Raw genomic sequence first — 24,859 nt, 5'->3', positions numbered from 1 at the left:
CTTAAGTCACAGTATTTAAAATAATATAAGGCAGCAAATCTAAGAAAAACTCCACCTTTTGAAAGTTAACTGTACACAATAAAAACTTGCCTGGAATCTCTAATATAAAATAGATTACTCAACATGATTTAAAATAATATGTGCACTCATCATCTAGCTTGGAGAAATGACACCAGCTTTAAGCTAGGTCAATTTTATGGCAATATTTGAAAGTCAGTCTCCTGAGCTGAAATCCATATTTGTGTGTGTGTGTGGGGGGGGGGGGGGCAGGGGATGGAAGTTCAAGGCTCCCAAAAGGAATTCCTTCCTATCTTCACCTTAAAACTGCTCTAGAAGATGAAAAGGGATTGAAATCAATATGCTTGTGTTCTGCATGTCATAAATTGCCCATTCTTGAGACAGGTAGAAATGACATGTGGACTGTTGAAATGACACGTGGATTGTTTTTGCAGAATCCAAAACAACCAGCTAGGTTTCAGCCAAGTGTGAACTCAGTCTGCATTGTTAGCGTATGTTTATGTAGATCATGCAACTGCAGAAAATTGGGCAAACTGAGTAAACTAAGGTTGGGTAATTATGAACAAGCCTGCCATGCAACCACAACCTTTGTCAATATTCCCACATCTCTCTAACTCAGAGGTCCCCAACTTTTGGGGCACCAGGGACCGGTTCCGTGGACTGGAGGGGGCGTGGTTTTGTGTGCTGCCTGCATCCTGAAGATGAGGCTTCGCTTGTTTGCACGGATCAGTTCTGGCATGCCGATTATAGTTGTCTCAAAGGTGCTTTTCCAAAGGCAACTTTAATTCTTTTTTTCCTTGAGGAAGAAGAAAACATTTTGGATGAGAAGCGAAATATCACCTTCAAGGGGGAAAAATAGTGCAGGTGACTTGAAAAAGCACCTTTGAGTCACCAGGAGAATTTTTTTTTAATTTGACATTTGTTCATACCATGGTTAAGCAAGCCATGATTTAGCATATACGAATTCAGTCAAACAACTCATTAGAGATGATTAACACATCCTGGTGAGAATTAACCAGGTAAACATTCTGTGGATGGATATCTGGATTGAAATATCTCTTGGATTTTCCCTTGTTCAAGTTTTGCAATGCATTTCTCAATTCCAAAAAGCATTCCAAAACACTTGTCGATAAAACTTTCCATTAAAATAATTATAATAATAAGTTGGAAGGGACCTTGGAGGTCATCTAATTAAAATGACAATACAAACTATATTAATAGTAAGTAAAAGCATGTTTTGCTCTGATTTTAAAAACGCAAGTGGGATAGAATTCATTGAAATTATCTGCTCGTTTGTACCTCTTATCAGAGGGAAGGGCAGTTTTTAGACTTGGATCTATTCTGCTTTTTCTCAATCCACCAATTGGATTGAGGCATATGCTGAAAATTAAAGAAGGATCGAGGATCAGCATTTAAAAGCCTCTCACACAACCCCATCTTTCATAATCTCAGTAGTATAATTTAGAGTTAGAGGTGGCCTTGTGTAGCTGCTATTGTTAATTGGGAGTCAAAAATCCTTATTGATCTACTTCTAACCATTCTAACCATATTGGCCTTGGTCTGCTTTTGATATTCCTGTGTGTGACCTGTTAGTAGCCACAGTAGTCAGCCACGTAGCCCAGCAACTGCAGTACTCATTTCTGTGGCAAAATTAGCCTGGAAATCTGTAGTTTGGAGGAGAAAACAGTTCCAGAACCCAACAATCATGGACAAGTCTCATTGATTTTCTGTCATTACCATTTGCTGTCCTGCCAGCAACTTCCGAAAGAGCCAAGAGAGGACAAAGCTCAGAAAGAACAGAGGTTTTCCTACATATTTCAGGAGCAGAGAAGGCAACTTAAGGCTCTTTGAAAAGAGGAGAGGCACTGGAGAAGATCTGCTACATAAAGGCAGCTGCATCAGAAGGAGCGTATGGCAGTGTAGTCCATCAACCTGGCAAACTGTAGTTGAGATGTTTTCAAGTTGTGCCCAGCATCCCAGTTACTTACAAATGCTCGCTGAAGAGAGAAACAGAGTTACCCACAACACGCTCAGTTGTCTGTGTCGACATTTGATGCCTTGGAAATGACAACATTAAACAAATCTTAAATCCAACACAACCCTCATTTTAGTTCCAATAAGCAGCTAGCTTTGTTTTCAGTTTGCACACCAAATTAGCAAATGAACTTCAATGAACTAAAAATAAATAACCCGTGGCCCGCAGACCCCCTGGAGCCCTGGACAGCTAGTAGTACCAGCCAAAAGACCCATGCTTTAGAGCAGCGTTTCTCAACCTTAGCAAGCTGATGATGGGTGGACTTCAACTCCCAGAATTCCCCAGCCAGCTACAGTGGGAGTTGAAGTCCAATCATCATCAAGTTGCCAAAGTTGAGAAACACTGCTTTAGAGTACGCTATATTCTGGATTCACATCTTTCCCTTACACCAAGAGCACATGTCTGAAGAGAAGCCTCCAGCGTCACAGCGGGGCTGTTTTGTGGGCAAAAGATCTCTGGATCCTTTAAGGAGACAGGAGGAAATGATGGGGGAAACCTAGTGCTTTCCAAACCCTGGACAAGCAGATAACTCAAGGCAGAGATGTGTAGTGTTTAGATCTGAAGTGGGCAACCTTCGTGGCTGATGTATCAGCCTAAAGAGGTGAGAATGTTTGCCAGGAAAGTTGCCCACTTCAGATCCAAACACTCCACATCCCTGCCTTGAGTTATCTGCTTGTGTAAAGGGTCAGAGTTGGCTTCTATTTCATCCCTGCTTACAAGCAGTCCTTGACTTACAACTCATCAATGGTGAACTTTTGAAGTTCCAACGGACCTCCCAAAAGGTGCTTACAAACCAGTTCCAAAGTTCTGGTGGATTCCCACTCCCCCGCAGTATTGCGACTGCATTTCGCATGTTCAGCAACTGGCCTGCTTTTATGGCCTTTTGAAGCATCCTGGGTCAGATGACCTCAGTTTACGTTTTGGTACAAAACCGGTGTTTTTACTTGCAGTTTTCGGCAAATAGGCCCCTGGCGAACAATAAAATCAATTAACGACTGTGGCGTTTGCTTAAGGACTGCAGGTTCACTTAATGAGCATGGTGATTCGCTTCACCACCACACACACACACACACACACACACACACACACACACACACACAAAGTAAAATTGGATAGGTCACTATCCATTATGGTCATACGTCGAGGAGTCCCTGTACTACAGAAGCATATATGTTCATGCTTACTTGGCAACGCGGGACAAAATCTCCTTGACTCGGACAACCAGCCTTTCGTGTTGTATAGGATTGCTCTCAATGGTGCTGTGAAGCTTTGCCATGTAGAAATCAAGTGTTTTCAATGTGGGGGTTTCCCCTGTGCCTGTTGGAAAGACTCTCATTAGCTGCTTGAGCAACAATTAGCATCCTTGCCGATGAACATTTTGTAGGATACGCTGAAGCTAGCAGAGAACAAACCTCGCCCTCTGAATTCTGGAAATCTTATCTGGACATAACTTTCAGACAACTAAAGAGTTAAAAGTTTGCCTTTTTAACAAAGTAAAACATGCCATTCAGAATGTTTTCTCAATAACATATTCTGTATTCATACTGCATAGTTCCAGAACACATTGACCCGATTCAGAGTGATGACAATGCATAAATTCGCTTTTTTTTTCCAATTTTCCATTTTAACTCTTAAAATGTACAGCCAGAATCTAGCAAGTATCTAATTGGAAGAAATTAAAAAGTTTTCCAGTTCAGCTTGGATTTAGAAACTTTAGAAACTTTCTTAGCACCCATAAGCTGGTTTTGCTGCTGCTTGCTTCTATTCCCCTTCCCCCCCCCCCAATTTCCTGTGGCCTTTTTTCAGTAGCATTCAGCTTTCCTCCATTCATTCAGCGGTTGTTCAAAGTTCAGCAGCACTGAAAAAGCAGACACATGACTGACTGGTCGTTAATGTTTCAGCTGTCACAACACCCCCGCAGCAATGTGATTGTGCCCGGCTTGCGATTACAACCTCAGGGTCACATTATTACAACTTGCAGTTTTCTCAGACAACTTCCCACAAGCAACCTCAATTGGGAAGCCGGCAGCAAAGTTTGCAAGTTGCTCTAGTACAGTGATGGCAAACCTTTTAGAGACCGAGGGCCCAAACTGCAAAACAAAACTCATTCATTTATTGCCAGGTGCCAGGTGGAATGTGGCCCACTGGGTGGGCGTGGCTGTGGTGGTCATGGCAGACTCGGTGGGTGTGGCCAAAGTGGGCATGGTCACCTCGATGTTGCTCGTGGGGAGGGATGCCTGTGGGGGCTGGGCAGGGTTGGGGGAGATCCAGGGGGTCTCTGGCAGGTGGGGCGGTGGGCAGGAGGCTCGTTCTGCGGGGTGAGGCAAGGCAGGGTGGGGGTGCCATTGCCACGTGGCAAGGTGAGGCAGGGGCGGAGCAGCTGCTGCCTGACACCATCAGCCCCTGCACACAGAGGCCAGCGAGCACATGGGGGCCGACGGTGTCCATCAGCAGCCACAGCCTGCCGACTCCTTGACCAGAGCATTCTGAGGCTCCGCAGCCCGCCGCCAGCAGTTCAGAGAAGCCGCCTCTGAGCTGGACAGCTGGCCAACAGCTGAGGAGGCGATGCAGTGGGTCATGCCCAGTAAAAGGAGAGCATGCAAGGCCAGGAGGGACGGGACGGGGGCAGAGGGAAACCAGCTGTGCCGGCCACATGGGATCTCGGGTGGCTGGTTGAAGAGGGATGGCTGCCATCTCCGGGGCATAGCGTGCGTGCCCACAAAGAGGGCTCTGATTGCTGCCTCTGGCACGCGTGCCATAGGTTCACCACCACCGCTCTAGTAAGTCACTCCTGCTTTTTCTCCATCCACAGCACAATAGCATTTATCTTGATCTACAACTTAAGTACAGTGGTACCTCGGTACTCAGGGTTAATTGGTTCGGGGAGGTGCAATGAGTGCAAAAAACGATGAGTACCAAATCAGTCTTTTCCCCTAAGGAATAATGTAGTGAGTCACAGGGCAGCCAACACCAACATGTTCTAGCTTGTGGGTTGAGTACCAAACAAACTATATGCATCGGGACAAAATTTTCATGTGAGTACCAAATTCAATGAGTTTCAAAGCAGTTGAGTATCAAGGTCCACTGTATAAATAACAGGCCTGTCTAAATCCAAACCCAAAGTGGTTTTTCCTTTCACCAATAATCTTGGTGGAAGTTGCCAAGCAGAGGTTGGATGGTCATCTGTCCATTCCTATGTTGAAGAAGGGACTGGACTAGATGAAATCAAAGATCTTTCTCAACTCTCATGTTTCTGTGATGGCAGTGTTTTCTATGCAGGCACAAACCTCCTGGAAGGACCCTGAAGAGTTGGCCCAGACCTTCCGGTAAACATAACCAACTTAACACTCTTGCATTTTTAACAAAGTAAAACTTGAGATTGAGAATGGGGCAGTGTTTTGCTTGTAGCCCTGTCACGATCTGTGCATCCCTAAAAGATAGATGACTGCTACACACAAGTATTTGCAAAGCATGCAGACTTTCGTGTCTCCTGAGTTGGCAAGCACTGTCAAACTAAAACTCTCCAGTACCTGGAATGGGAAGGCTGGCAAAGCTGGCTGTCAGAGCTTGGCGCACGGTCTGGAGCTGTTGCTGCAGTGCCACTGTCTGCCTCTCCTCCAGTGCAAGCTCCTGCTCCAGGCGCTCCTTGGCGCAGCTCATGCTCTCCGTGTGCTTCTGCAGGATGGCATTCTGCTCCTCAAACTCCGTGTTCATCTTACGCAGCCTCCGCAGCTCTGCTTCCCGTGCTGCTCCAGCAAAGAGAAAGGGAAAGCAAGAGGACCAGGATTAAAAAAAACCCACAGATCACAATCGACACCATTCAGATGTGTTAAGTTACAGCTCTCAGAATTTCCCAGACTTTGACTGTATTGGTTGAGAATTTTTAGAGGCACCAGAGAGAAATTGGTTTTCAGGACAGTCTATTTGTCTTCCATAATGTCCTAGAAAATAAGTAGACTCAGCTCTAATGGCCTTGTACGAATGTAGCCAGTTGGGTTTATCTATGTAATTTGAACTGTTCTTATGTGTACTGTTTGTCTTCTCCTATAATTCCTAGAGAAATGATTCTGGAAGGTTTAGTATCTAATGAGAAATCACAATTTGAACACTGAGGAAGGATCTCCCAGGTGTTTTTATGAAGAGAGCCAAAATGAAAAGTGAGCTGGTTCAGACACTGTACAAAGCCAAGACATCAAGAAGCCAAGATGATTTATTTTTTGCTTTTATGTTTTACCTCTATTTGAGAACTGAACCAACCGTGATTTAATAAACTTGCTAACTGAAGAATAACTTAATAAAGACTGTCAATCTAGCCATTTTCTTTAGTTAGTTCTTAGAGCAGACATGTCAAACACAAGGCCCGGGGGCCGGATCCGGCCCGTGAAGTGGTTTCATGTGGCCCGCGAAGCCATCCTGGAAACAGTGAGGGAACGGCCCCCACTGCCTTGGCCCAGAGACCCTCCTTCTGCCAGGGACCCTCAGATCTGTCCCACTCCTGCCCAGGCCCCTATAGACACCCTTCATGCAAACGATGTAGAGCTGGCCATGCCCACCCAGTAGGCCATACGCACTCTAGCCACGCCCAGCCAGTAGGCCACGCCCACCCTGGCCATACTCACCTGGCCCCCTGAGGGTAACCGCAATGCTGATGTGGCCCTCAATGAAATTGAGTTTGACACCCCTGTCTTAGAGCTTGCTACTTGTGCCAATATCCATCTCTAGTATTAAATGCAAATAAAGATTTCCATTCTTTTAGTGATTAATACTGCAATCTCTCTTCCATCTCAACTGAAGGCAAAAAAAGCTCAATTTCAGATTTTCTAGCCATTTTAAGCCAAGTTGGTCCCCTTTTTAATAAAGCCACAACTTTTCTTGAAAATATGGGCATATTTACTTTCAAACCTATCTTCCTCATTTGTTTTGCTTCTTTGTGAGACATCTGAGATATTGCTTGTGGCTTTTGGAAGGCAGGGCATGGAGAAGAAATGTTATTTGGTAGGCTCCACCCTATCAGAATACTAAGTACATTTCAACAGTTGCATTTGTACCTTTGTTCTGGTCTAAGAATTCCTCTGTAAAAATAGGGACATCAAATGTTGAGAAGCCATCACTGCTGCTTTCTCCAGTCTGCAAGAAAAGATAGATAAAAAAGCTAGGCAAAAAGCATTAATAACTGAAAAGATTACATATTTTTCTCAGTGCAGCATGGAAATCCTGAAAATGTGGGAACAGACTATGTTACCACAGTCTCTCGGAAGATAATAGCCTTTCTTTTTCAGAATTAGCAAAGAAATGTTGAGTATTGCAGTGGAGCTACGGTATACATTAATGTGCCACAAGTCTGCTGTCAATGCTCCAGAACAAAGCTAATGGGTTAAAATGAAGCTTATATCTATGATTCTTCTTATAGCTGAGAAGAATAAACAGTAACAAGAAGTTAATAAAAAGAACACAACCACCATTAAGTTAATGCTCGAGGGATTAAATGGTATTATCTAAATAAAGGTAAAGGTTCCCCTGCACATGCGTGCTAGTCGTTTCCGACTCTAGGGGCCGGTGCTCATCTCCGTTTCAAAGCCGAAGAGCCAGCGCTTGTCCGAGGACGTCTCCGCGGTCATGTGGCCAGCATGGCTAGATGCCAAAGGAGCACAGAATGCTGTTACCTTCCCACCGTAGTGGTCCCTATTTTCCTACTTGCATTTTTACATGCTTTCGAACTGCTAGGTTGGCAGAAGCTGGGATGAGTAACAGGCGCTCACTCTGCTACGCGGCACTCAGGATTTGACCCGCCAAACTGTTGACCTTCTGATCGACAAGCTCAGCGTCCTAACCCACTGAGCCACCGCGTCCCTAGTGTTATTATCTAGGCCAGGGGTCGGCAACTGGAAAAAGGAAAAGAGCCACTCAGAACCGGTTCCATCATACAAACAAAAAAGTGGGAGCCGCAAAAAGTGTGCGCGTGTGTCCACTCACGCGCATGCGCAAAAACATTTTGCGCATGTGCAAAATGGGAGGCACCTGTGCGGCGACGGGTCTCCCCTTTGGAGAGGTGCGCGTCTTCCCGTTCGGAGACCTGCCGCGTTCGTCAAACATGGACAAACGCAGCAGCTGTGCAAACGGGACGGCGGCGGTTTGGTAGAGGTGCGCGCGCACCTCTCCCAAGCCGCCGCCATCCCTTTCGGAGACCTGCCGCGTTCGTCAAACATGGACGAACGCGGCAGCTGTGCAAACGGGACGGCGGCGGTTTGGGAGAGGTCCGCGCGCACCTCCGCCCTTCGGAAAGGTGCGCGCGCACCTCTCGGAACGGGTGGTGCCACTCTCCATTTGGAGAGGTGCGCACGCACCACTGCCCGTTCGAAGAGGTGTGCGCGCACCGGGTGACTGGGAGCCACAGGAGACGGCTCAAAGAGCCCCAGGCGGCTCCGGAGCCGCAGGTTGCCGACCCATGATCTAGGCAGTGCCAAATGGATTTTCCTTAGAAGTGAACTTATCTTTAATTGTTCTCCTAATTTTCATATTAGTAGGAAGTTCTTAAGACTGCAACAGAAAGCTTCCATGCAAATTCTAAATCTAACTTCTAGATCAAAAGCTACATCAACATAACTGTCTGTAGGTAGTTTTTAGGCTCAAATTATTCATTTTTCATTATTATTTTTGCTTTTGACATTCAGATACAAATGTTGTGAAATGGCAGCTCAGTTGCAATAACTACTGCCTAGGCCAGGGGTAGGCAACCTCAGCTCTTTTATGACTCATGGACTTCAACTCCCAGAATTCCTGAGTCAGCTGACTCAGGAATTCTGGGAGTTTGAAGTCCATGAGTCATAAAAGAGCCGAGGTTGCCTACCCCTGGCCTAGGGGGAAAAAAACCCAGAGAAAATATACTCTTTCCACATTCAGCATGCTACTGTAGATAAAAGGCAAAGCTGATGGATGGTGAAATATCGAAATGACTAGTAACTAGGAAATACATATAATCACAATTTCTCACTTTCAAGTTTGACATTCCTAAAAGCAAAATCTGACAAATTACCTTGCATCCATTTAGCAATGTGTTCATAGTTCCAGTACCAGCGTCCTCTAAAATAATATTTTTCAAAGAAAATTTAGTTAATCAAAGCAGGTATCAAGGAGCTGATAATGCCGTCATGATTTGAATTAAATCTCTCCAAAGAAACTGCCTATCCTACCTGATAGACCATCCTAGGGCTTTTACCTTTAACGGGCAGAGGAGAGGGAAGGGAACATGGAAGGAAAATAAAGAGACCGATATTCACTTGGATCAAGAATGCCTACAGTTGGTGATGCCATGGTAAATAAGACTTTACAGCTGGAAATTTAACTAGTCAGGAGTATCTGATTGCGGGCAAAATTGGTTTACCCCTTTGGAGATCAGGGAAAAAGAAGAAGAAATCCAAGAAGGAACAAATTGCCTTTGGAAGTTGTGGATGTCTCATCACTGGAGGCTTTTAAGAAGAGACTGGACAGCCATTTATCAGAAACAGTATAGGTCAGGGGTAGGCAACCTCGGCTCTTTTATGACTCATGGACTCATGGACTTCAACTCCCAGAATTCCTGAGTCAGCTATGCTGACTCAGGAATTCTGGGAGTTGAAGTCCATGAGTCATAAAAGAGCCGAGGTTGCCTACCCCTGGTATAGGTCTCCTGCAAGAGCAAGGGGTTGAACTAGATGACCTCAAGGTCCCTCCCAACTCTGTTACTGCTACTATTACTGTTGTTACTGGAGCCTCTTCCCCCCCTCCCCCCCAAATGAGGCATCAAATCAAAATGGCAGGGAGACCCCCATCAAGTCTTCATGGGATCTTATCTAAAAAGACTAGTCTCCAAGTAGGGCAGAAAGTTCTCATTCCTACAATCTTGTCTTAGGTAAGCTCATTTGAAACTAGGCTTCTCTATGATGTACACATCAAAGGAATGGTTAGCTAATTCTTATGTCGCCATCAGCCTGCTTTGAAATATAAGCAGGAGGTATTCTTGTAGACAAATTTCCGCTGCTTCGTTTCCATGGAGTTATTTTTAAAGAGCAATTACAAAGAAGGCTGAGAAATTAGCTGGAGGGGAAGAGGGACAGCAAACTATATATATATCCCAGTTGCCAAGCATTTGAATTTTTATCATGTGACTACGGGGATCCTGCAACGGTGGTAAGTGCGAAAAATGTTCCTAATCTCTTTTTGTGCCATAGACCAGAGGCCCCCAATCTGTGGGCCGCGGCCCGGTAGTGGGCCATGGGCTGCTGGCCACCGGGCTGCAGGACAGGCTGGCCAGTGCGCGCACACATGCCCAATTGTGCTAGTGCCACAGCTGTCAAATATGAAAACAGGACGCAGCACCATGTGAAAATGGGCTGCTGCCGTGGCTCGGGGCATGAAAATGCACTGATATCACACTGTGATGCACAAAAACAGGCCACTGCACTGCATGAAATTTGGCCAATGCTGTACCTCAGGGCGCGAAAATGGGATGCCGTCACACCTTGGTGCACGAAAATGGGCCGATGCCACGCTTTGCAGCACAGAAACAGAAGAATGGTGCAGCGCTAGCCCTGCCCCGTTTATGTCAAGCGCATGTTCGTGGGCCCGTGCGCACACGTAAAATGCTTCCCCCTCCCTTTCCCTCTGGTCCACCAACCAAGAAAGGTTGGTGACCTCTGCCATAGACCTTTTAAGAGAGTCTGGTGAAACCTACAGACCTCTTTTTAGAAAAAAAATGCATTTAAATACATAAAAACGTAGATACAAATTGTATTACAAAGTTAACAAGGCTTTTTTGGGAGTCCGTTAATTACTTTGTTACATACCACAATATGAGGAAGAAATACAGTAATCCCTAAGGAATTATACAATTCCACTGTGCTGGATTTTCAAGTATCAGATGCGAGTGCAAAACTGACCTTTCTTGATTTTCTTCTCTTGCATCTTCTCAGCACACAGCTTGTAAGCTTCTGACTGCTGGTATTCCCTCAGCTCCTTCATGTATTGCTGCTTCTCCCGTTCAGCCTCATCCAGATAGCGCTGAAAACACAGGAAATGTTACAACAATCCACAAGCTCCAACTCTCTTCATCCCATGCTTATTTAACATGCTTATAATATAATAGTATGCCTACATGGATAGTCCTCGACCATTCGGTTAATGGCTGTTTGAAGTTACAGTGGCACATTTTTCGCACTTACAACCACTGCAGGATCCCCGTAGTCACATGATAAAAATTCAAATGCTTGGCAACTGGGATATATTTACGATCATCGTAGTATCCTGGGTCAACATGAACACTTTTTGTGACCTTCTGGCAAACAAAATCAATGGGGAAGCCATTGCTGTTAATTGCAGTCATTCACTTAACAAGAAAGGGCATAAAATGGGGCAACTGTCTTGTTTAGCGAAGGAAATATTGAGCTCAATTGTGGCCTAATTTGAGCACTACCAGTAACTGGCAACGGGCTTCAGATTTTGAAGAAATAGGATGGAAAAGCATTGGTTATTTAACTCTGGTGTTGGAGAAGACTTCTAAGAATACTACAGAGAGTCAAGAAAACAAACAAATAGATTACTGAATATCCAGACTTCTAAATAAGAGCCTTGGTGGAGCAGTGGGCTAATGCCTCCTTAAGTAACACCAGCTGCCTGCAATTAGTGCAGGTTCGCATCCCACCAGGCTCAAGGTTGACTCAGCCTTCCATCCTTCCGAGGTAGGTAAAATGAGGAGCCAGATTGTTGGGGGCAATAACCTGACTTTGTAATAATGCCGCTTGGGGAGGGGTGTATGAAAGCCCTAATAAGCAGGCATATACATAGAATGAAGGCTACTGCTAAGCTGCCCTGAGTCTTTGGAGAAGGGCGGGCTATAAATGGAATTAAAATAAATAAATAAATAAATAAAGGCCCAAATGGTCAGGCCCAAATTATCTTATTTCAGATAGACTATATGAAGACCTAGATCTCTGAAGAAGGCTGGAAAACTGGAAGAAAAGAGAAGTCCTGCAGCATAGTGCATTAATTCAATTATAACAATAATGGGTCACTGATGGAAGACCCAGAAGAAAATCCAGCTATATGGTCACTAGGAAACAACCTGATGGCCTCAGATACCTGGGTTGATGTACAGTAAAAACAGAAATCAAACTTGCAGAACCAAAACTCAAATAGTAACTTCTAAATTAACATTAGATAGGGACAAAATGCCGGTAGTCTTCCACTTATAATCATAATGGAAGACATAATTAAGGCTGTAGGTTGTGCTGGCCATTAAGCAGATCATGTAACCATGTCCAATTTTATGACCTTTTTTGTGGTACTCATCATGCTAATATTGCAGTCATAAAGCAAACCTACTGTTCACAGTGAGCATTTTTTTACTGGAAACTGGAAATAAACTCTGGTTTCTAGTAAAAACAAAAACCCTCCATACAATGCAGTCCCAGGCTGCTGCTGCAGATGCTCATAAATGCAGGCTGGTTGCCTAAAAAAAATGCAGTCATGTGACCCTGGGGGAGGAGGGGGGCATCGGAACTTGGAATCCAGATTATATCTTTTTTGGGTCCATTGTAACTTTGAATGGTCGTTAAGGAATTGATTATAAGTTGAGGGAGCCTGGAAGTAAGATTCGACACTTATTCATTGCTGAAAATCACAGAAAACCTTTCTTATTTCCATGTTCTCTCACCTGCTTTTCTGTGGGCTGTAGTTTACTCCACTCTGCTCCCAACATTTTTGTGATTTCAGGGAAGGGCAAATCCGGGCGCTGCATGCGAATTTGCTCCCGTCGTTCATTCAGAAAGCGGACGTAGCCCGTCACGGGGGCCTTCGGTCCATTTGGAAGGATTTTCTTCCTCTTCTTGCCTTTCGGCCAGCCCCGCTTTTTCACCGGCTGCCCACAGTGGAAACATGAAAGTTTGGGTTACTCTGCTCTGCCTGGCATTTCTGGAGGCCTGTGTTCAGGGCTGCCACCACATATCTGTGGCAGCCCCACACAATCAAAAGGAAAAACCCTGAAGTACGATCCTGGTTGTGGGATTCAGTACAGGTGGAATCTCTGGCTACACTCTAAAATGAAAGTTTCTAGTCCTCAGAAATGTAGAGACATCCATGAAAGGATGGAGCCCAGTAGAGTTGGGGCAATTGGACGGAGCTGAGCGTTTACTGGCCAGATGCCCTTCCTAACACCTATGTGGAGTTCTCAGCAATTTTTTTTCTTTGTGCCCTAAGAAACATCTGCCACTGCTTAGGATTGAACTCTCAACCTTCCAAGTGGGAGGCAAGCATCTTCACCACTAGGCCACCAATACGCTCAAAAAAAAAGCATAATTATATTAATCTAGCAAAAATATAAAATCACTTGCAAGACTCCTAGCTATTTTGTCCATTTAGCTTTCTTTGCAACAAGGTAGAAACTGTTTGCTATTTTTTTTCTGGATGTTTAAAACTCCCAGCCCAGCCAATAATTCTGATACAGTGTTTCTGGTGATTTCTCATCCAAATACACTGAAATACGACCTTGCTTAGCATTATGAAATACAAATACAGGTTTGATTGAAGTTGTCACTGGGTTGTGTGATCTAATCTATACATCACCAAATTCAACGCTAAAACCTTTTGTATGCCAAGGTTGGCCATTGTTATTTCGATATTTTTAAAATGCTATAAACACATTCCTATTATATCACCCATAGGCCCCAAGTCACTAGATTTCCTGCTGACTGCTCTTTTTTTTTTTTGCAACACTTCCTATGACAGCTAGTCAAAATTTTGCAGCAGAATCAGGAAAATGCTAAGTTGATTTACTAAGGGCATTTCCCTTCTCAGGTGAGCTATTTTTTTAAAAAAATCAAAATTGACAGCCTGTTTATATAGACGCACCAGGGGGCTCACCTCTTCTTCGCCATGGGGCTTCTCCCCAATTAACCGAGGGGCCTCGCCTTTCTCCTGCTTAATAGCCACTAGGAAGTTCCCATGTTGAGTTTTACTTGCAGCATTCCTGTAATCCAAAGTTACAAGCAAAGATTTCCACAACAGCAATGGAGAACTTGAAAACATTCCAAAGCTACCATCAAAACTAAAAACAGATTTAGGGATATAGCTAAAGAGTTAAATGACTCAATAAGAACAGTAGAGAAAAATAAAGGTGTAGGATTATTTGTTTAGAAAAAAGCCCTATGAAACACAATCAGACTTTTCATTAGTTTTGAAATCTTTAAAAAAAACATTATATTTAAGCTTAAATACATAAAGCGATTCCTACCATTAATCGAAAAACAAGTCATCCTAGTTGAAAAAACTGTTTTAATATACAATGACTCACTGGGCATGTCCAATTTGTTTTCAGTTAAGAATTGTAGCATGAATATTAAACCACTATAAAATCAAGTATGCTAATTTGCTTGTGCAGTAGAGTAGAGCTTATCTGCTCTACTCATTCACTCAGAAAGTGAAGAAACAGAATGCAGAATACTTTATTGAACCTAAACAGCTGAGATAATAAGCAATCAACATACAGGTTTAAATTGGTACCCGAGTCATCTCTGCAAGTTGGACCACTGTACAATTTGTTTAATAAAAAAATGATCCTACCTTATTTGGGCACACGCACAAAATGCAAGTTCAGTCATCAGTGTAAGTTACATGTCTAATTTGCTTCCTTGTTGATGCAAAGAGGAAGAATCAATAGGCAACATCCACTAGGATGAAGCACACTCATGTGATGGGTTAATAAGGCCGTTTGGTATGGTGGGTAAAGTGCAGGTCTAAAAACCAGGAGACTCTGAGTTCCAGTTCTTCCTTAAGCATGAAAGCTGACTGGGTCACTTTAGAGCAGTCCTTCTTTCTCAGTCCAAGCCACCTCACAGGATTGTTGTGAGGGGGGGAAAAAAGGTAAAAGCAAGATGCACCCCCCTTTAGTTGTAGAAAAAGAGATAGGATATAAATATGTAGATAAACAAACCTATGTGTAAGACGGTGCCATGCAAATATAACCAGGACTGTTAAATTTCAAAAATGAAAGTGGAGGCTGAATAGGATTTTAGAAGCTGGCCAAGAAAAGGGGATAAGTGGATTTTGCATGTACTCAAGATGTAGGATTTCATGTTTTGAGAATTTAAAGATTTAATAGCATTTGTGACAATTCAAAATAGGTTTAGGAAAGTTTTACATAACAAGTTGGATTTTTTTTAGAAAGATCATATACATAACTCATAGTGTTTGTTCATCTCCCATACACAGCACACACAATCCAAAGTTCCCTCTCTCCAAAATAAAAAGTGTTCATCACTTACAGGAGTCCAGTAGATTGCTTAGAGCTCTGCGACATTCCTTTTCCTTGAATTCAAAAAAGTCGTAGACATCCACTTAAACTAAGGGACCTAAAGAAGACATGTGGAAATTATTAGTGTAAATTACAATTAGCTTGGGCAGGAAATAATTTACACAGATGATTAAATGGCTCTTTGTGTCTCTGAACTCCTTTTCTGAATGCCTAAATGAGGAATCTGGCAGCTTAATTTAATTTAGTTTTAATTTAATAACATTTATATACCGCCCTTCTCCCTGAGGACTCAGGGCGGTTCACAGGGCAGAATAAAATAACCAATACAAACATTAAAAACAGATTAAACAATTGCCCTAGTTAAAAACAATATGATACAACGCTAAAAACCCCCAGAAAAATTAAAAAACAAAAAATAAAACAACCCCAACACTCCCCCTCAGGCTAGGCCGGCTTGTACAAACAAAAATGTCTTAAGATCGCGGCGAAAGGAGCGAAGATCGGGCGCCATCCGGAGCTCTACCGGTAGCTGATTCCACAGCTCCGGAGCGCCCACAGAGAAGGATCTCCCCCTGGGGGCCACCAATCGACATTCTCTGATCGGTGGCACCCTGAGGAGGCCCTCTCTGTGGGAACGCACAGGGCGCAGGGAGCTTGATGCCGGCAGCAGATGTTCCCTGAGGTACTCCGGCCCCATGCCATGGAGTGCTTTGAATACCGTTACCAGTACCTTGAATCTCACCCGGAAGACAACTGGCAACCAATGCAGCTCACGGAGCAGAGGTGTAACGTGGGAGTATCGGGAGACTCCCAACACCACTCTCGCGGCTGCATTCTGTACCAGTTGGAGCTTCCGAGTGGTCCTCAAGGGCAGCCCCATGTAGAGAGCGTTGCAGTAGTCCAGACGAGAGGACACGAGCGCATGAGTGACCGTGCACAGATCATCCCGGCTAAGATAGGGCCGCAACTGACGCACCAGGCGAACCTGTGCAAAGGCCCCCCTAGTCACGGCTCCTATATGATCTTCCAAGGTGAGCCGTGAATCTAGGAGGACCCCCAAGTTGCGAGCCCTATCTACGGGGGGTAATAATTCACCCCCCATAGTTAGAGGTGGAATGTCCGAATAAACCCGGGATGAAGATATGCAAAGCCACTCAGTCTTGTCGGGGTTGAGCTGGAGTCTGTTCCTCCCCATCCAGACCCGAACCGCCTCCAGGCAACGGGACATCACGTCGAGGGCATCACTGGGGTGGTTTGGGGTCGAAAAGAAAAGTTGGGTATCATCAGCGTACTGATGATACCCAACTCCAAAGCCACGAATGATCTCACCCAGCGGCTTCATATAGATGTTGAACAGGAGAGGCGAGAGGACCGACCCCTGAGGAACTCCACAAATGAGAGACCTCGCGGTCGACCTCTGCCCCCCTGCCAACACCGACTGCGAACGTCCCAAGAGATAGGAGGAGAACCACCGTAAAACTGTGCCTCCCACTCCCAATCCCCTGAGACGCCGCAGCAAGATACCATGGTCGATGGTATCGAAAGCCGCCGAGAGGTCTAATAGGACTAGGACAGAGGAATGCCCCCTGTCCCGAGCCCTCCAGAGATCATTCACCAGCGCGACCAATGCCGTCTCCGTGCTGTGCCCGGGCCTGAAACCCGATTGGTACGGGTCTAGATAATCCGCTTCATCCAGGACCAGAGGGAGCTGATGCGCCACCACACTCTCAACAACCTTCGCAAGAAAGCGAAGGTTGGAGACAGGACGAAAGTTATTCAATACAGCAGGGTCCAGGGCAGGCTTCTTGAGGAGAGGCCTCACCACCGCCTCCTTCAAGACGGCGGGGAAGATACCCTCACTCAAAGAAGCCGATATAACTGCCTGGAACCAGCTGCGTGTCCTCTCCCGGGCTGCATAAACCAGCCAGGAAGGGCACGGGTCCAATAAACATGTGGTGGTGCTCAGCCTCCCCATGATCCTGTCCACTTCCTCCGGAGTCACAGAATCAAACTCCTCCCAGATGATATCGACAAGACCACCCGTGTCCTGATCGTCAGACTCTGCCCAGTCAGAGTCCAGACCGGTCCGAATCCGAGCGATTTTGTCCGACAGATGTTGGTTAAACTCCTCGGCACGGCCCTGCAAGGGATCCTCCCTCACCTCCTGATTTAGGAGGGAGCGAGTCACCCTAAACAGGGCGGCCGGGCGATTATCTGCGGACGCGATAAGGGTGGCGAAGTGGTTAGACCTCGCCTCCCTTATCGCAGCGAGATAAGACCTAATGTAGGCTCTTAGTCGCAATCGGTCGGATTCGGATCGGCTGGACCTCCAACCGCTCTCTAGGCCCCGTCTCCGACGCTTCATCTCCCGAAGCTCCGCAGAGAACCATGGAGCTCGACGGGATCTGCACCGGGTCAGGGGCCGCAGGGGTACAACTCGATCAAGAGCCTCAGTGGCCGTCCTTTCCCAGGCTTCCACTAAGGCATCTGCCGAGCTGTGAGCAAGGGAGGCAGGTGGGGACCCCAGAGCTGTCTGGAACCTCTGGGGATCCATTAAGCGTCTGGGGCGGTACCATTTAATTGGTTCCAAACACCCACGGCGGGGGGTGGCAAAACGGAAGACCAGTCGCAGGAGATGATGATCGGTCCATGACAGGGGCATAATAATTGGAGAGCCCCCACCAAGATCATCTAACCACTGTCCAGATAAAAAAACTAGGTCAAGGGTGTGGCCTCCCTCATGAGTCGGTCCCGAAATTACCTGCGTCAGGTCCATGGCCGTCATGGAAGCCATGAACTCCCGGGCCAACTCAGATGATCCTCCCAGCGATGGTAGGTTGAAATCCCCCAAAACTATAAGTTTCGGGAACTCAACCACCAGCGCAGAGAGGACATCGAGCAGCTCAGGCAGGGCTGCTGCTGCATGACTAGGCGAAAAGTACACCAGCAGCAAGCCCAACTGCGCACCAGGGCCGCATCTCAAAAAGAGAGACTCACACCCGACTATCTGAGGAACAGTGGCCTCCCGCGGACACAAGGTCTCCCTCATAACAACAGCCACACCCCCACCCCTACCCTGAGCCCGAGGCCGGTGCAGCTTAGCCCTTACAATGGCTGAGCAAAAGTTCTTGCAAAGAAGACAAAATACCTCTTTTTTTCTTATTCAATAATTGTGTTTCAGAAGTAAGCTGACCCTGCAAGAGAGGTTCCATTTGCATAGATTAAGAAGTAAAGGCACTGCAGGATCAATCTATATTATGTCCAAAAGCTTTTAACCAGAAAATTTCAATAGAATAGGAAGGCAACTACAACAGAAAGTCTCCTCAAGACTATAACAATGGCCATCTTAGGTAAACTAACAGAATGGCCATTGCTACATTCTTCCTCAATGGAAGCTCTTCAGCTATGCTGGAGTGCTACCCCCATCATCCCCAGTCAGCATGGCCAATGGGAACTAGGAGAATTGCAGTTGTATAGTAAATTAGCTGCCAGATAATGAATTACAATGCTAATCTATGTACAGTAGCTTTGTGTGTTTCAACCTTGATAATTTTAAAACCTGTGGACTTCAGCTTTCAGAATTCTTCAGTCAGCTTGCTGGTTGGGGAATTCTGAGAGTTGAAGTCCACAGGTCTTAAAGTTGCCAAGACTGAGAAACACTGTAGCTCAATAGGCTGAGAAGCTAAAGCTAAAGGTAAAGGTTCCCCCGCACATGTGTGCTAGTCGTTTCTGACTCTAGGAGCCGGTGCTCATCTTCATTTCAAAGCCGAAGAGCCAGCGCTTGTCCGAGGACGTCTCCGTGGTCATGTGGCCGGTATGACTAGACGCCAAAGGTGCACGGAACGCTGTTACCTTCCCTCCGTAGTGGTCCCTATTTGCATTTTTACGTGATTTCGAACTGCTAGGTTGGCAGAAGCTGGGACGAGTAACAGGCGCTCACTCTGCTATGCGACACTCGGGATTCGACCCGCCAAACTGCCGACCTTCTGATCGACAAGCTCAGTGTCCTAACCCACTGAGCCACCGTGTCCTTAAACTAGTGATGGGGAATTTAGGATCCTCCAAATGCTGCTTGCAACATCAACAGCTGCTCCTGTGGCTAGTGGGGACTGCTACCCAACATCTGGAGTTTTACAGGTTCCCCTGTCTGTAGATAATTAGCGACATGGTAAAGAGTATTTTAATTTGGAAGATAAACCAACTACATTTTATGTCCTAAGGTGGATAAATAAATGCCTCTGCTTGTTCGTACAATATGCTCACAATTAATGGAACCATGGTTTTCTCAACCCTGTCTTCTGAATTTATATGGCACACTGTACCATTAACCACATGGCCCAGATTTACCAAACATTTGTATGGCCAGTCTGTATTATGCAAACATAGCCGTTGCAGTATATGCAGAATCAAACACCAATTTGAACAATAACATTAATCGGCGCTCCATTCATATTGCTGACATTCCATATTAAAATTTCTATGACAATGAAATGGATGGATGGCAAATTTGGAGCAGATACCTCCCCTCCCCTCAATCCTGCCTCACTTTTAAACGCTCACTGCACAATATTAATTTCTGGAATTCGTTGTTCAGGATGCAAGGCCGGCTGCTGAAACACACAACTTGGAAGAAACAACAGTATACCAATTTCTGGAGAGGAGTAGGGTGAGACAGGTAAGAGAGCCTCCATTTTCAAAGGCATTGTACCAACGCTAATGGGAGAGTTGTTGCCCTTAGGCTTTTTTTTTGGGGGGGGGGGAAGCCATTTGACCGGCTGCAGCATTTTGCAGCCAAGGGATTACCATAGAAGAACTCCAATCGGCCAGGCTGGCTTGGAGGTTTATGGGTTTTGCAATCCGGGACGTTTGAAAAGCGTGTTAGTTGAGGCTCCTCTTAATTTAAACTAGGAACACGGAAGATCTCGACATGTGGAGGAAGACACCATTAAATTAACATAAATGCTCTCGGATAAGTGGCGTGGGAAAAGAGGTAGCTAGACCGCCCGCCCCCCCCTCCCTCCATCTTTCCCTCCCCGGATCTCCCCAAATAATTCTTGGGTCCTTGCGGAATCATCCACCTTGCGCAGCCCCACATCCCAGCCCCGCCTCCGTCTTTGGTATGGCCGATCTCCCCGCTCCCTCTCATCGCAACCATTACTGCACAACATTGTTTCCCAAAACTTTCCTGGTCCTTTTTTCTCTTTCTCGTCTCTTTCACCAGCAGAAGCGCCTCCTCCTCCTCCTCCTCCTCTCCTTCCCCCGCCCAGCTGTACCATTATGTTAAAACAGCTCCGCTCTCGAGGCCCTGATTGGAGAAGAGCGGCTTCCACTCTCTCAGGATAGGCCAGCTTCTTTATTTCTCCCCGCCCGCCCGCCCGCGTGTAATGAATACGTCATGACTTTCCAAGCCTATGGGTTGGTTGGAATTGTGGCCGGAGCCAATGAGAGCTCTTAAAATGCTCTTAAAAATAGCAGCAGTGTTCATCATAGGAGTTCTAATTAAATACTTAGGAGGCATTTTTCTCGCCCTTCTCCATATTTATCATTGAGTTCCTTTTGTTATAATCGATCCACTCATGCTTAGTGTTTTAAGTAAGGTGATAAAATCGCACAGCATTGGACTATCAGGTCCTAAAAAACAAAAGTTGTTGCCCAACGCAACAACTGTGGAAAGGAACTGTGACTCCACTACCGGAAGTCTTAAAAGTCCCGGACCGGTTTCTCTGTCTTGGTCAAAAAGATAGTGTAGCCATAGGCAAGGAGTCAGTAAATCAGCATCCGCAAGACAGGCAGAAATTTAACAGGAGAAACTTCCTTTGTGAGAAAGAAAGAAAGAAAGAAAGAAAGAAAGAAAGAAAGAAAGAAAGAAGGAAGGAAGGAAGGAAGGAAGGAAGAAAGAAAGAAAGAAAGAAAGAAAGAAAGAAAGAAAGAAAGAAAGAAAGAAAGAAAGAAAGAAAGAAAGAAAGAAAGAAAGAAAGAAAGAAAGAAAGAAAGAGAAAGAAATCAGCTCCCCAGAGAAGGAAATATTAAAAGGGCAGAATATATACTGCTCCAAAAAATAAAGGGAACACAAAATAAGACATCCTACTATTAAATACAGTACATGGTGTTGTTTAAGTGTTCCCTTTATTTTTTTTTTGAGCAGTATATTTCCTTAAAGGATTTTAAAAGCAGAAACCAACTTTGCCCCCAAGTCCCTCTGTCCCAAGCACAAACCAACTCTATAGAAATGCAGATGTGATAATCTTGTCAGGAAACTGGGATTAGGAAGAAAGATCTCTAGAGTCAACATCAGCCACAGCCCCAGGGAAGCAGGGGACATAATAGGACATACCCACAACCATCAAGAATCCTAGAGGGGCACACCTAGGCTAAGGACAGAATACGTGACAAAGGAAATATAAAGCTTGAAACAGGAAATAACTCCAGACAATAGAGTCCAGGGGGTATAAAAACCCACTACCCACATGTGCTCAGCCATTCTTTTTCTGTTGGATCCATCTTTCTGTTTGGCTTTCCTCTGCAATAAACTACAACCTTCTTCCCAAAGCAGTTGCCATGTTTATTCCCCGCTTGGAGGAACCATGACGAAGACTTTTCTTCCTACAAAAGAAAGAAAGAAAGATTACATTATGCCTTCATGCCCAGGAGGATTTTTCCCCGATTCTGCCTGATGAAACTATGTGGAGTGGATTTGCGATGCTGGTATCTATTGTTCGGTAATCAGCTCATCGCTTCAAGAAAATATGGGTCATTCACTCCCATTGTTAATTTCCTCAGAATATTTTCAGATTTGGGGCTAGCAAAATACAATTCCTGTACTCCCCGACATATTACAGGCTGGGCTGTCAATGTTCTTATTTATTTGATTTGTATGGCAGTACCTCTCATCTAAGCAATTCTGGGTGGCTAAGAACAGGTAAAAAGAGGAAAGCAAGTTAAACTGTCAATCAGTTTAAAAAATAAAATCTTGATCACTAGCAGAATTCATTATGTCAGTTTTTCAATTCAATATAACCACTATAAGAAGCCCTTCATCTTTGCCAGACCCCCAGACACAGTGGTAGCGCTGTGTCTTCAGGGCCTTCTTAAAAGGCAGGAGGATTGGGGCCAATTTAAGATGTGTATACTGTATATAATATTCCACAGGACAGACACCACAGCAGAAAAGGCTCTCTTCCTGGGTCCTGCAAAATGAAACTCCAATTTCAGCACACTGTAAATAACCCTGACTATCATTTTCTCTTCTACAATTCTCAGCTTCCCTTGAAGCAATAGCTCTGAACCATACCCTACTTTCTCCCAGCTATAATCTCTGCATCATTTGTAAACTCTTAAAGTGGCACAAGCTTATTTGTAATCCTTCGGAAACTATCCAAATTCTATGTTTCTTCTATTCTTTATAGAATAGAATAGAATTCTTTATTGGCCAAGTGTGATTGGACAAACAAGGAATTTGTCTCTGGAGCATAAGCTCTCAGCATGGTAAATACAAGCAACAAGTGATAAATCATGATCATAATCATAAAATACAATCATAAATCATAAGATACCATACTCAATGATAGTCACTAAAAACATCAACTTAAATCATAATAGGGTACTAATAAAAGCAATCAACATAAATCATGAGATACAAACAAGAAAATTATAGTCATAAGAAGTTAAGGAAATAGTTAATAGGGAAGATGAGAAGGATAATAGGTAATATAGCCCAGCTAGGTGGTTTGACATCCCAGGGCATAAGACAGTGTTGTTGGAATTAGTAGTTTAGCAGAGTGATAGCATGGGGCAAAAAAACTCTCTTTGGATTTGGTTCTTTTGGGATGTAATGCCCTATAGCAGGGGTTCCCAACCCCTGGTCCTTGGACCAGTACTGGGCCGCAGGATGCCAGCAACCAGTCTGCACAAACAAGCAAAGCCCCATCTGCGGGATGCAGGCAGCACACAAAACCATGCTCCGTCTGGTCTGTGGAAAAACCTCTCTCCACACAACTGGTCCCGAGTGCCCAAAAGGTTTATTTATTTATTTATTTATTTAGATTTATATACCGCCCTTTCCCGAAGGACTCAGGGCGGTTTACAGGGCATTTAAAAAACAGTCAATACAAATGTTAAAACAAATTAAAAGAGATTAAATAGAACCCTGAGAAAATTAAAACCCAGTTAAAATTAGAATTAAAAATATTCTCAGCCTGGGCCCGAGAGCTCGAAGAGCCAGGTCTTCAGGTCCCGGCGGAAAGAACGGAGGGTGGGGGCAGTCCTAAGCTCCGCAGGCAGCTGGTTCCACAGGGCAGGCGCACCCACTGAGAAGGCCCTACCCCTGGGTGTTACCCGCCGGCAATCTTTAACCGGCGGCACCCTGAGGAGACCCTCCCTGTGGGAGCGCACTGGACGAAGGGAACTTGATGCTGGCAGCAGGTGTTCCCTCAAATATCCCGGACCCAAGCCATTTAGGGCTTTATAGGTCATCACCAGCACCTTGAATCTCACCCGAAGGGCAACTGGAAGCCAATGCAGCTCGCGGAGTAGAGGTGTTACATGGGAGTATCGGGAGACCCCCATCACGACTCGCGTGGCCGCATTCTGCACCAGTTGATGCCTCCGGGTGGTCCTCAAGGGCAGCCCCATGTAGAGAGCGTTACAGTAGTCTAAACGGGAGGTCACGAGCGCATGAGTGACTGGGGCCCTCTGCCCTATAGCATCCGTCTTGAGGGGAGAAGTTGAAATGGAGCTTGCCAAATAGCTTATAAATGTGATTTTATTACCTTTTTTGCTGTGGTTGTAAAGCAAATGTGGCAGTCGTTAAGAGAACCCATTGTTGGCTCTAGGGTATTTTGCTGAAAACCAGGAATAAATGCCAGTTTTCGGTTAAAAGGTTGTAAACCATGGTAAAGTGACTGCAGGATGCTGCAAACAGTCATAAATGAGGGCCAGTTATCAGTTGCTCAAAACTGGTCATATGGCCACAGGAGAGGTCCAGCCATCAGAACTTCAGAACTGGGTCATAATTAGCTTTTTTAAGGGGGGCGCGCGAGGTGTCTAATTTTGAATAGTCGCTAAGCAGCCGGTTGTAAGTCAAGGGCTACCTGTAATGCAAAAACAACATAGACATTTTAACAGTCTCTGAGAAAATCAGGCACAAATTGTTTTTCATAAATAAAAGAAGTGAGCAACTGGGCCTCATGTGCTCCAGGTATACCAGCAAAACATCTGCATTCCCTAGAGAAACTAATAGCATCTGCAAACACCTAGAGACAGAAATAGTTTGCACGTTCGTGTGATTCAGGTTGACAGATCGGGCATTTTTCTCCTGTAGCTTCCTGCATGTGTGTCTCCTGTGACTGGGCAGTGGCATCTTCAGGAACAGGTGCAGCTCACCAAACTGAACTGTCCACTGGAAGGTGGGAGATCGGGTTTCCAAGTAGCTTACCAAAGCTGGGATCGCCTTACGGTTTTGCTGTTCCACCTGCAGCATCAATAATTTAATCGAGGCCATCGTCCCCATTGTTCAAACACCCGGC

General features: G+C 45.1%; 1 protein-coding gene across 1 annotated transcript; it reads right to left on the bottom strand.

The window, feature by feature from the left end:
- Positions 1-256: 256 nt before the first annotated feature.
- On the bottom strand, positions 257-18,638 carry HMG20B (high mobility group 20B). The gene is made up of 10 exons (XM_083350823.1): positions 18,484-18,638; positions 15,346-15,432; positions 13,946-14,051; positions 12,741-12,944; positions 10,969-11,089; positions 9,087-9,133; positions 7,102-7,180; positions 5,584-5,799; positions 3,238-3,370; positions 257-2,015 (listed from the first exon to the last, which is right to left on the bottom strand). Exons 2-10 carry the CDS (start codon positions 15,378-15,380, stop codon positions 2,003-2,005), a joined length of 954 nt encoding a protein of 317 aa, XP_083206949.1. The 5' UTR covers positions 15,381-15,432; positions 18,484-18,638; the 3' UTR covers positions 257-2,002.
- Positions 18,639-24,859: the final 6,221 nt, after the last annotated feature.

The sequence above is a fragment of the Vipera ursinii genome, assembly GCF_947247035.1.
Source record: "Vipera ursinii genome assembly, chromosome: 1".
Lineage (NCBI taxonomy): Eukaryota > Metazoa > Chordata > Lepidosauria > Squamata > Viperidae > Vipera > Vipera ursinii.
This window is presented reverse-complemented; position numbering and strand designations above follow the sequence as displayed.